The sequence below is a fragment of the Pecten maximus genome, chromosome 2 (assembly GCF_902652985.1).
Source record: "Pecten maximus chromosome 2, xPecMax1.1, whole genome shotgun sequence".
NCBI lineage: Eukaryota > Metazoa > Mollusca > Bivalvia > Pectinida > Pectinidae > Pecten > Pecten maximus.
Window position 1 is genome coordinate 1,160,414 of NC_047016.1, and position 14,096 is coordinate 1,174,509.

The following is a 14,096-nucleotide window of genomic DNA, read 5'->3' on the forward strand; positions in this document are numbered from 1 at the left end:
TCTACGTCCCCACAAAAACTCCACACTAAACTAGAATATGACGGCGTTAAAGATATCTACGTCCCCACAAAAACTCCACACTTAACTAGAATATTAACGGCGTTAAAGATCTCTACGTCTCCATGGGGAACTCCACACGTAACTAGAATATGAACGGCGTAAACAAATATCTACGTCTCCACAAAAACTCCACTCTAAACTAGAATATGAACGGCGTTAAAGATATCTACCTCTCCACAAAAACTCCATACTTAACTAGAATATGAACGGCGTTAAAGATATCTACGTCCCCACAAAAACTCCACACTTAACTAGAATATTAACGGCGTAAACAAATCTCTACGTCTCCACAACATCTCCACACTTAACTAGAATATGAACGGCATTAAAGATATCTACGTCCCCACAAAAACTCCACACTTAACTAGAATATTAACGGCGTAAACAAATCTCTACGTCTCCACAAAATCTCCACACTTAACTAGAATATGAACGGCGTTAAAGATATCTACGTCCCCACAAAAACTCCACTCTAAACTAGAATATGAACGGCGTAAAAAATCTCTACCTCTCCACAAAAACTCCACACTTAACTAGAATATGAACGGCGTTAAAGACCTCTACGTCCCCACAAAAACTCCACACTAAACTAGAATATGAACGGCGTAAAAAATCTCTACCTCTCCACAAAATCTCCACACTTAACTAGAATATGAACGGCGTAAACAAATCTCTACGTCTCCACAAAAATCTCCACACTAAACTAGAATATGAACGGCGTTAAAAATCTCTACCTTTCCACAAAAACTCCACACTTAACTAGAATATGAACGGCGTTAAAGACCTCTACGTCCCCACAAAAACTCCACACTAAACTAGAATATGAACGGCGTAAAAAATCTCTACCTCTCCACAAAATCTCCACACTTAACTAGAATATGAACGGCGTAAACAAATCTCTACGTCTCCACAAAATCTCCACACTTAACTAGATTATGAACGGCGTTAAAGACCTCTACGTATCCACAAGAATCCACATCTAACTAGAATATGAACGGCGTTAAAGATCTCCACGTCTCGACAAGGTACATGTAATATGAACATACCAAGTGAAAACAACAAACATTTCACCATAAAGCACTAGGATTGCAGTATGAAAACATCATTTTAAGCCTGAGAAATAGTCCCCGTTTCATTTCCATAAAATGTATATTTTCTTTTCCATCTATTCACATAAATTAATGCTAATTAAATAATCAATGATTGTATTTGACGTATTTTCCTTTTGAATAAAAAGCGAAACAAAGAAACAAAAATCGACTGGAGTTTGCGGAGCGGAAGGACACAGTTTACGATCTTTTCGTATATTATTATCGAAAGTTAAAAAATCAAATGATTCTGTTCTTCATGTTCTTTATTTTTCAAATAACCCTAATGTAAATACATGACACGGACCACGCGATATGTAGAGAGCTACTGCTATTCATTGCCGCCATGAAAATGGAAAGGAAAAATCCATTTAATCCCTATACAGTGTTTATATATTTACATTCTGAGCGTTGATTTTTATATGAACATACCAAAGTAAAAACAGCAAACAGTTGACCGTGAAAACATTATTGATACAGTATGAAAACGTCGATTCACGTGCTAATTTTTCACTCATTGCACCAGTTAATTATTAATACTTCTGAAAAATAGTCCCCGTTTCATTTCCGTTAATTCTGTGCAAACAATCCACATCAAATATTCTAATTTAATACGAATCATTGTACATGTGTATTTGATATTAATTGATGTATTTTTTTCTCAATAAATAGCAAAACAAAAAACAAACAAAATTCGACTGGAATTTGTGGAGCGGATGGACACCAGACCCTGACCCTGATCCTGACCCTGATCCTGACCCTGACCCTGACCCTACCTAACCCCTAACGATGCTGTATTAGCGGGATCACCGGCTGTTCCATTAACTCAGCATCTGTTTCAATCAGTTGTACATGTGTTACACAATACTCCATCAGGATACTCACCTTTAACGTGTCCCTGGTTGTAGGTACCTCGATGGGTGGCACAAGTGTTACCCTGCCCCCCACATACTCCACATTTGTCAAAAAGCCTTCCTGAGTTCAAATGTCCGTCACAACCAAATTTCTATCGATAATCAAAAACAAAAATAGAGAGTTTTCCACATTGAATATACTAAATGGAAAACGACTGACAGAAATAAACATAAGAAGTTATTTACCCTCAAACAAGTCGGAACTTAACTATCAAAAATGTACATCCACTTTCGACAATGGCCTGCGCTGCCTGGTGACACAACGGCAGAAAGGGTGGACACCTTAACTCTTTATCACTGAGGCAAAGAGGGAAATATGTGTGCGTTCACCCATAGCTAGGGAGGGAAATGATTTTACCCTTTTTAACTACGAAAAAGGGGGAAAGGTTTTACTATTCACTACCAATCAGCAAAGAGAGAGAGAGGGATGGATTTACTATTCACTACCCGTCAAGACAGGGGCGGATAATTATCCTTAGACTACACACCTACAAATCAGGAGACAGGGGCGGATAATTATCCTTAGACTACCCACCTACAAATCAGGAGACAGGGGTGGATAATTATCATTAGACTACCCACCTACAAATCAGGAGACAGGGGTGGATAATTATCATTAGACTACCCACCTACAAATCAGGAGACAGGGGCGGATAATTATCATTAGACTACCCACCTACAAATCAGGAGACAGGGGTGGATACTTATCATTAGACTACCCACCTACAAATCAGGAGACAGGGGTGGATAATTATCCTTAGACTACCCACCTACAAATCAGGAGACAGGGGCGGATAATTATCATTAGACTACCCACCTACAAATCAGGAGACAGGGGTGGATACTTATCATTATACTACCCACCTACAAATCAGGAGACAGGGGCGGATACTTATCATTAGACTACCCACCTACAAATCAGGAGACAGGGGTGGATAATTATCCTTAGACTACCCACCTACAAATCAGGAGACAGGGGCGGATAATTATCAGTAGACTACCCACCTACAAATCAGGAGACAGGGGTGGATAATTATCATTAGACTACCCACCTACAAAACAAGAGGATGTTGACTTACCTTGCAGTGTCCGCTGATACAGCGGGAGAAAGTACCCGCGATCTTACACTCCGTTCCGTCCTTGTAACTGTCAGCTCGATAATCAACGATATTGGCATAACTGTCATAACACCTCATCGTACATAGGTTATCTGTAAACATCACAGTTAATACTATCTTTATACAAATAATGATTTACTGTAGGATTGGATTGTCGAGTAGATACATTTAGTGTTACTACCTACGAGGGATAACGTAATATATAATGTAACCCTTGGGAAATAAATTGTTAAGTGACTAACCATTGTAGGGTAACCAGTTGTTACTGTGACTCACCATTGTAAGTTAACTAATGGTTACAGTGACTTACCATTGTAAGGTAACCAATGGTTACAGTGACTTACCATTGTAAGGTAACCAATGGTTACAGTGACTTACCATTGTAAGGTAACTAATGGTTACAGTGACTTACCATTGTAAGGTAACCAATGGTTGCAGTGACTTACCATTGTAAGGTAACCAATAGTTACTGTGACTCACCATTGTAAGGTAACCAATGGTTACAGTGATTTACCATTGTAAGATAACCAATGGTTACAGTGACATACCATTGTAAGGTAACCAACGGTTACAGTGACTTACCATTGTAAGGTAACCAATGGTTACAGTGACTTACCATTGTAAGGTAACCAATGGTTACAGTGACTTACCATTGTAAGGTAACTAATGGTTACAGTGACTTACCATTGTAAAGGTAACCTCGGTTACTGTACTTACCATTGTAAGGTAACTTATGGCTACTGTGACTCACCATTGTAAAGTAACCAATGGTTACTGTGACTTACCATTGTAAGGTAACTAATGGTTACAGTGACTTACCATTTTAAAGGTAACCTCGGTTACTGTACTTACCATTGTAAAGTAACTTATGGTTACAGTAATTTACCCTTGTAAGGTAACTAATGGTTACAGTGACTTACCATTGTAAAGGTAACCTCGGTTACAGTACTTACCATTGTAAGGTAACCAGTTGTTACTGTGACTCACCATTGTAAGGTAACCAATGTTCACTGTGACTTACCATTGTAAGGTAACCAATGGTTACTGTGACTCACCATTGTAAGGTAACCTCGGTTACTGTACTTACCATTATAAGGTAACCAATGGTTACTGTGACTCACCATTGTTAGGTAACCAATAGTTACAGTGACTTACCATTGTAAAGGCAACCTCGGTTACAGTACTTACCATTGTAAGGTAACCTCGGTTACAGTACTTACCATTGTAAGGTAACCAGTTGTTACTGTGACTAACCATTGTAAGGTAACCAATGGTTACTATGACTCACCATTGTAAGGTAACCAGTTGTAGGTTTTGCCATCCAACGGGTATCGGTTTGTTGCAGCACACTGCTCTGCTCGGAAGTCCGTGTTTGTAGGGCAACTCTGTAAACGCAATAGATATATCTCAACCATAAAATGAATTGTTTATTTTACACTTAAAAACAACATCAGAAACAACCTTGAAAAATACTGACGTATTAGGAGAACAGTCAAACAGTAAAACCTTTCTAAAATAGCATAAAAAACATAAACAACACAAATTACCACAGATGTTGTGAACCACTGTTGTGTTACCTGTCCTTCCGGACAGTCCGTCTTCCACTTTGTTTATTAGTCTCGACGTCAAGTAGACGTTTGTAAGTAATATAAACCTAGAAGTTTTCTAAAGATCCTGAATTGATGATAGGCGGCGCTAGTTTCAACTTTCGCGGGAGTATAAAAGGCGACGGTCGAAGGGAAGTGATTGCTCAATCGGGCAATGAGTGTTGAAAATCTGTTAACCTTATAGCAATTAAGTAGTTTTATAATGTGATATATTACCCTGAATAAACCCCAGATAGGTAAGGTTGTTGTTGTTTGTTTGTTTTTGTTTTTTTTTTGTAGGTATATTTGTAGTTATACTGTAGGATTACTCGGAGAAACTGAGCAATCATTGTGTTATATTTCAACTGTATAGCTAGTTGGTACTTGATGTATATTACCTAAACACAGCCAGGTCAGCTGTATATTTTTGCACTGAGGACTCTAGTAAAACTAATTATTTGTTAGACAATATGGATCATCCGTAGTGACTGATACAGACCCTGTAAACGTCACACAGAGCTCTGTAGTGAACTAGGAAATAGACAATTTGTATATGTGATGTGTTCAAAGTTACCTAGAGTAAAAAGCCTATGTTTGAATTGCTTCCCTTAGATTAGTAGTCAATTAAGCCGTTTAAGGTTAACGGCCTTCATTCGTTGTCTATGTCAAATAACCAAACGGTAGCACCTGAAAGTCGTTATTAGGTAGCACACGGTCCGTGGGACCAGTGGTCAGTGTCTAGGGCTGTAATTAGAAATGACGTTATGGGGTGTAGATACGCCCATATTTCGGGTAAAAGGTCAGGATTGGTCAATTGACCACATCTTCAATTTATAAATATAAATTAACTCTCAGGGGATATCAAAAGACTTGGGCGTTTTGCATACGCAGTTTTCCAGTAGTTTTTAGACCAAACGGACCCGAGTGCCGTTTGGATGTAAATATGTAGCTTTAGATTTGTTTAAATGTGCGTGAACTGTTAAGTGTGGATGCGCCGGCGATAGTGTGGAAGATGGATGAAACTTCATTGGATTATATTGTACCTTCGGGATTTTCATGTGGATTAATAAATATAAGTTAACTTTATATCCTGTGTTAAATTATGTTGATCGCACCACAACCATCCCAAAAGAACTTCCACGTCCCGTGTTATTGTAGAGCGGACCTTACAACTCTTAGTAAACATAATCAACACAAATCACCATAGAACCCTTAGTAAACAGAATCATGACGAATCATCTTAGAATTCTTAGTAAACATAATCAATACACATCACCATATAACTCTTAGTAAACAAGTGTGTATTAAACTATTAATAACTCACCGACTAAAATTAAACCTTACAAGAATTACTCTCCTTATATATCTTGACTTTTTTAGTTCCACGTTGACTCAGAATTAAATCTTACAAGAATTACTCCCCTTATATATCTTGACTATTTTAAGCTCCACGTTGACTCAGAACTAAATCTTACAAGAATTACTCCCCTTATTTATCTTGACTCAGGTTGACTCAGAATTAAATCTTACAAGAATTACTCTCCTTATATATCTTGACTATTTTTAGTTCCAGGTTGACTCAGAATTAAATCTTACAAGAATTACGCCCCTTATATATCTTGACTATTTTAAGTTCCACGTTGACTCAGAATTAAATCTTACAAGAATTACGCCCCTTATATATCTTGACTATTTTAAGTTCCACGTTGACTCAGAATTAAATCTTACAAGAATTACTCCCCTTATATATCTCCCATCGTTATACTTACCTTCATATTACACATTTTGGCCAGGCTGCTCTCTCCGGCACAGTCTCTACCTCCAAATCGTGGCCTACAACAGGGGAGAGATTTTATAGTTGCTGTTTCATTTTACAAGTCGAGCAAGCAAAGTCATTATAGTGTGTTTGTTTGAACAAGAAGATATATCGTCCACGCACGCTACATGTTTTCTAGCATTACTCAAGGTATCAAAACACAATGAAGCAACGTAGATGTGTTACAACCTCTATAAAGAGGTGAAATAACACTGATATAGTTTGAATGACTTACATTGATTCGACTAATATTCAATAGGCTGCGTCCTTCGCTTGAGAGTGCAATTATCGAAAGGTTATTGGAACAGTCAGACCAAGTCCTCAAATCTCATCTTCACCGGTCCATTCACTTACACTTAAAGCATGATATTGTGAAACGGAATTTCCTAGTTTATTCGGCCACGCTTTGTAATAATTCTTCACTGGTTTCTTACTCTGATATTCGCCCGCGACAATGACACTCGTTTCTGACTCTAACGCTAGGTCGCTACACTGACACTGGCCATTACATTGACACTGGACATTGCACTGACACTTGTTTATTACACTGACACTATCTACACTGACACTGGACATTACACTGACACTCTCCACACTGACACTTGCTTATTACAATGACGCTGTACACTGGCCATTACACTAACACTCTCCACACTGACACTTGCTTATTACAGTGACACTCTCTACAATGATACTGACCATTACACTGACACTGGTCATTACACTGACACTATCTACATTGACACTGGTTTATTACACTGATACTCTCAACACTGACACTGGTCATTACACTGACACTATCTACATTGACACTGGTTTATTACACTGACACTCTCTACACTGATACTGACCATTACACTGACACTGGTCATTACACTGACACTGGTTTATTACACTGACACTCTCTACACTGATACTGACCATTACACTGACACTGGTTTATTACACTGACACTCTCTACACTGATACTGACCATTACACTGACACTGGTCATTACACTGACACTCTCAACACTGACACTGATCATTACAATGATACTGACCATTACACTGACACTGGTTATTACACTCACACTCTCTACACTGACACTTGCTTATTACACTCACACTCTCTACACTGACACTGGTCATTACACTGACACTATCTACACTGACACTCTCTACACTGACACTGGTCATTACACTGACACTCTCTACACTGACACTGGTTTATTACACTGACACTATCTACAATGACACTGGTTTATTACACTGACACTCTCTACACTGACACTGGTCATTACACTGACACTGGTCATTACACTGACACTCTCTACACTGACACTGGTCATTACACTGACACTCTCTACACTGACACTGGTCATTACACTGACACTTTCTACACTGACACTGGTTTATTACAATGACACTTTTGTATTATGCTCACTCTGGTTCGTTACATTTCCTTGTCTTGACTCTGACACCTCCCCCACAGGTCCGGGAACATGGCGTCCAGTCTACACTCCAGGATGACCAGCCGCCATGGACGGGAGTAGGGGCACCGGCTCCCATGTTAACACAACGACCTCCTATACACCACTGTAATGGAGACCGATGTCACTTATACGTATATATTACAACTGTAAAGGATTCGAATTGGTATTGCTCGTCAGCTGAGACAGTGTGACCCAAAGTATTTATAGTAACATATTAATCTTAGGTTATTATAGTAACAGAATAACCCTAGGTCATTAAAGTAACAGAGTAATCCAAGGTCATTATTGTTACATAGTATTCTTAGATCATTATAGTAACATAGCAATCCAAGGTCATTATAGAAACAAAGTAAACCTGAGTCGTTATAGTAACAGAGTAATATTAAGTCATTATAGTAACAACATAGTTATCTTAGGTCGTTATAGTAACAGAGTAATCTTAGATCTTTATAGTAAAAAAGCAAACCTATGCCCTTATAGTAACATAGTAATCCTAGGTCATTATAGTAACAAAGTAATCCTAGGTCATTATAGTAACAAAGTAATCCTATATCATTATAGTAACAGAGTAAGATTAAGTCATTTTGTAACAAAATAATCCTAGGTCATAATAGTAACAGAGAAATCCTAAGTCATTATACTTAAAACGTAAGGTTATGCCCTAATAGTAACAAAGTAATCCTAGGTCATTATAGTAACAAAGTAATCCTATATCATTATAGTAACAGAGTAATATTATGTCATTATAGTAACAGAGCAACCCTAGGTCATTATAGTAACAGAGTAATTCTGGGTCATTGTAGTTAACATATTCAGGTCATTATAGTAACACAGTAATATTAGGTCATTATAGTAACAGAGTAAGATTAGGTCATTATAGTAACCTATTAACCTAGGTTATTATAGTAACAGAGTAATATTAGGTCATTATAGTAACATATTAATCCTAGGTCATGATAGTAACAGAGTAATCTCATGTTATTATAGTAGACATTTTTTCAATAGCAAAAGTATTTATTCTGTGATAAACTTGTAAATATAATCTTGCATTCCCAATTAGCTTTCAAAAAACAAAGAGTACACTGCTCGAAAGTATATTGAAATAAATCACAAGTATTAAATAGTCGCGACTGATCTGTTATTGTTGTGATTGGTCAGCTTTAATCACTCACCACATGGTTTAATGGTTGTGATTGGTCAGTTATTATCACTCAACAACTGTATAATGGTTGTGATTGGTCTGATATAATCACTCTCAAACTGTTTAATGTCTGTGATTGGTCAGTTATAATCACACAACTGTTTAATGGCTGTGATTGGTCAGCTATAATCACTCAACAAGTGCTTGATTGCTCCGAATAGATAGTTATATGTATTCAACAACTATTTAATTGCCATGATTGGTCTGTTATAAGTAAACATCAAGTGTTTGATTGCTGTGATTGGTCTGTTATAAGTAAACATCAAGTGCTTAATTGCTGTGATTGGTCTGTTTTAAGTAATCATCAAGTGTTTGATTGCTGTGATTGGCCAGTTTAACTTAAAAAACAAAATGACTTTTTACTGGTATGATTGTGTGTTTAAAGGATTATAATTTGATCGGTAAGTTTGATATATATAGCTGTACGTATCGGTCGTAAATGTTACGTTAATGTGTCGCTTGGTTTGATTGGTCCATTTTATATTAGATGTAACACGTGATCTATATGGATCTTTGTACGGTTATCGTAAACACATCTTGTGTTTTGATTGGCCAGTTATACATTAGATAGCCTACCTTTCGGTTTCCACACTCTGTACCATCCAGTCTAGTAGGTCCTCCCCGGTAACATGACCGCTGGCGGTTTGGGATGATAGGACCGTAGCATACAAGCATCTTACACTCGTTCTAAATATAAAATGACAACTATACATCATCTCCAAACAAAATAAATTTTATACAATCCTCAACTTTCATCTTCGAATAAAATAACAACTCTACATAATCTAACTCTAAAATCTAAATCATCCCCAATGAAACACCATGATATTAAACACTATTCACTATGCACCACAGTACTTATGGCAGTATTCAGATAGAGAAGATTCATTATCCTGGTCTCTAGGGTTTGGGTTAGGGTTAGGGCTAGGGTTATCCTGGTATGTAGAGGACTCACTGGTTGAGACGAGGTTTACCTAAGAATTCTCCTGGAAAACAGCCAATTAGGAGCAAAGCCAGATCTTTTAACTTACCTTTGTGATCAGAGAGGTCCCCACACAGAGTTTACTATTTGGGTCGTCCTTGACCCCTGAGCTTACCCCTGTGGCCAGAGAAGTTCCACCAGAGTTTACAGTTAGAAATGCCCTTGACCACTCAACCTACCCCTGTGGCCAGAGAAGACCCACCAGAGTTTACAGTTAGAAATGTTCTTGGCCCCTCAACTTACCCCTGTGGTCAGAGTAGTTCCCTAATAAACTTTATTATTGGGATCGTCCACGACCTCTCAACTTACCCCTGTGGTCAAAGAAGTCCCCTCACAGAGTTTACTATTGGTATCCTCCATGGCTAGTCGACACTGTTCATCACCAGAGTATACTAGTCCGGGTTTCTGGGCGACATTTAGCTGAGAGAACGCCCAGGCTGGAGGCTGGTCACTGAGACAGCTGCTTTCAGGAGAGCTGTAAGTCAGAGTTAGTATTATATATTATCAGTGTTAGTGATTACAGGGCTGTTATGGATATCTGTATACGGTTATATCTACATTGAATGGTTATAAATGGGTTTCTGTATTGTAAGGTTGTATCTGTAAAATATGGTTATTTATCACATTTTTACCAGTGAAATATCGACAATTATTCATTCTATAAAAGTGAGAGGGTCAGATTGAGCTATATCGGTATATTTTGCTATGATTAAGCATTGATGTCAATTTATTTTAGCTTCATTGGGGTATGAAACAAATTTTGTTTGCAAGCTGTATGAATCCGCCTACGATTCTTTCAAAATTTTGCAAGCCAAATTTGTTTCATATCCCTATGAAATCAAAAACATAATTGAAATCAAAGCTTATAACTAATTTGACAACTTGACTGATCTGATGAGGGATTCTTTCTAACAAATGAACGTCAATGGCCGTAATGTGACGTCACATTTTTCGCGCCATTTTCGGAATTGTTTACATAGAGGTAAGAAAAAATCTGAACCAATCAGAAAACCGCATTCTGTGTACAAACAAAGGAAAATTGATTATTATGTAATAAACATAATATCTAACAGTACCTTCAGTAGTACCAGATATATTTCACTCGTGTTATAATATTTAATATTATTTAATATTTTGATAAAGTATATGACTATATTTGTGTTGTAGGGTTATTATAGGGTAACAATTTCAATATAGGGTTACATCTTTATTATAGAGTTATATCTATATTGTAGGACTATGTCTGGACGAGTGGGTGCAGTGTTATCACTGAGGAACATATTGATACATGCCTGAGGAATTTGGTGAGGGTGTCCCTGCTACATGTTGACCACTTGGTGCTGAAATGACCGCTGGCTCCCTTACCGGACATGATGTTGACTCCAGGGGTACACGCATCATTGTCACCGTCGTGTCCCATATTCAGCCTGCCAAGGAAACACTGTCGTTAGTTTGTACCGGACACAGTCAAACAATAGAAAATTTGTCCATCAAAAATTTTACTTTTCTAATCGACCTTTCAGAGGAAGAGTTGAGGGGAAAACAGAGCCGTAAAAATAAGTCTATAGTCAAGGAAATGACAGCTGTAGTGCTAGATATAAGTGGTATCATGCAATCCTGTATCACATTTAAGTAAAAGAGTGATGTTATATTACGTTTTTACTGCTCGGCGTTATAACTATGTTTTAGGGTATTTCCGGTAACACTCTGAATATAATAGTTTTATTACTTGTGATACATCTAATTTACCAAGGTTTTCAAACCTTATATGTCTCAACCCATGGAGGCAAACTTTATTCCTCTCTAAATAAACGTTTGTTTACGTGCCAGAGTCTTTGTTTCCCCTCATCTCTGGTACCCACTGCGGCGTATCCAAACGGCTTCTTTTATCTGTAGCTTCAAAATATTGCTCTCCCTGTCCAATACATTGGAGTTTCCCTACTTCTGCTTGGAGATCCCTGGTAACGGGGGTTTTGAATTCAACAAAATTACCATCGAGCAACAAAACGAAAGAAGAACGAAATGCACTTCAAAAGTTAAGCAATGACAAATGTATTATGATACTACCAGCTAAGGGTAAGGCAGTCGTCATGAACACGAAGACTATGAGGCCAATGTCATGACAATGCTACAGAATACCAAGACGTACGAAAAATTACAGACCAACCAAACACAAAAGTTTAAAAGACATCTAGTAGCCATTCTGATAAAAATGAATCAAGACAGCAAGATTTCTGAAGGCTAATACAATAACATGATCCCACAGCAGAGAACGTCCCTAGAAAGGACTGTACACCCAACATCCACAAACAGGGAAACCCCTTGAGACCTATTGTGAACTACACTGGCTCCATCCAATGTTTCCAGGTCATTAGCAGACATTCTTGGACCGCCTGTAGGTAAACCATAACACCATGTGAAAAGTTCAAAGCTTCTTACAGATGCTATGTCTTCTATTATAATCCAGGAAGATGAGGTATTCCTTTCACACGATGATGTCTCTCTTTTCACCAACACATCCTTTCACGATTCAATTAGAGTCCAGAGTCAGGACATCATGGAATTTCTGAAGGCTGTGCTAACAACAACATAGTTTAGTTTCCGAGGCAATATTTACTAGCAAAGTTTCAGCACTGCTATGAGAAGCCCTGTGTAACCTATTGTGGTAGATTTGTTCATGGAACATCTGAAGCAAGAAGCGACAGCCTCAGCACGCATAGACTGCAAGCCGATGCTTATGGAAATGGTACGTTGATAAAATACTTGAAATGATCAAGAAGGGATCACAGAAGGAGCTGATCGCCAACATCAACACCATTAATATCATTAATAACATTAAATTCACTCGTGGAGAAGAAACTAATGGTACTTTGTCTTTCTGAACATTCTACTAGTATACGAAGAAGACGGCACCGTAAAAGTATTTTATATCAAGAAAACTAACCACACAAACCAATACCTAAACTTCAATTCTCATCATCCTTTATATCAGAAACAAGGCGTAGTGCGCACTTTGCTCAATAGATTGAGACTTTAGTCACAGAAGAGCAGGACCACATAGCTAAGCAGTGTAGAGACCACATAGCTAAGCAGTGTAGAGATACGAATATCCGGAATGGGCCCTAAAACGGATACAAACAGTGCCAAAATAAAGAAAAAAACAAAAAAGGGCCAACTGGTCATTCCGAATATCAAAGGTATATCCGAAGCCCTCCGGGGAATATACTGCGGCCATGTCATAACTACAGCTAAGAAGCAACACAAGACAATGATCGTAGTACTTCAAAGGAAAAAGATACCCAAGGAAAACGTTGCAGAATATGCCTAAAAAAATCAGATGCAAAGACCGCTACTCATCGTATATTGGTGAGACGGGACGACGTTGACCCGCCTTCATGAATACCGGAAAGATGCGTAATCCCAGCCAGGAAAGAAATTTACTCGACTAGCAAGAAAGCAATTAATCCGCTGATATAGACCGCGCCACACAGAAAACCATGTGATCGGTGGGAAAACTTCAAAGTATTGGACAGGGAGAGCAATATGTTGAAGTGGTAGACAAAATAAGCCATCTGGATACACCGCAGTGGACCAGTACTAAATCGAGACGAGGGGCCCACATAAACTCTCTCGCATACATCACCAGGTATCAACCAAAGAGCGAAATTACGTTTTACACCTTGCATGTGTTACCCTGGCCATTTGTCTGATGAAGGTGACAGTCATCGAAACGTCATGCATTAACATTCATTGGCTGTATGTCGAAAATCCTTCGACAAACTTACCGATGATCTTATCAAGATTTGAAGGAGGGGATTTTACACTCTTGCAGTGTTAAGATGACATCACTGTTAGAT

The 14,096-nt window shown here is 38.1% G+C and overlaps 1 protein-coding gene across 5 annotated transcripts in view; it reads right to left on the reverse strand.

Moving 5' to 3' along the window:
• Positions 1 to 14,096, reverse strand: part of LOC117344228 (A disintegrin and metalloproteinase with thrombospondin motifs 7-like) — a 49,031-nt gene that overhangs the window by 20,521 nt on the left and 14,414 nt on the right. For all 5 annotated transcript variants that reach the window (XM_033906933.1, XM_033906925.1, XM_033906918.1 and 2 more), the window contains exons 9-16: positions 11,532 to 11,666; positions 10,549 to 10,714; positions 9,834 to 9,944; positions 8,008 to 8,159; positions 6,536 to 6,599; positions 4,469 to 4,565; positions 3,142 to 3,272; positions 2,034 to 2,154 (exon numbers count right to left, since the gene is read on the reverse strand). In XM_033906933.1, coding sequence (XP_033762824.1) covers positions 2,034 to 2,154; positions 3,142 to 3,272; positions 4,469 to 4,565; positions 6,536 to 6,599; positions 8,008 to 8,159; positions 9,834 to 9,944; positions 10,549 to 10,714; positions 11,532 to 11,666 — 977 coding nt within the window. The remainder of the gene's footprint in view (positions 1 to 2,033; positions 2,155 to 3,141; positions 3,273 to 4,468; positions 4,566 to 6,535; positions 6,600 to 8,007; positions 8,160 to 9,833; positions 9,945 to 10,548; positions 10,715 to 11,531; positions 11,667 to 14,096) is intronic.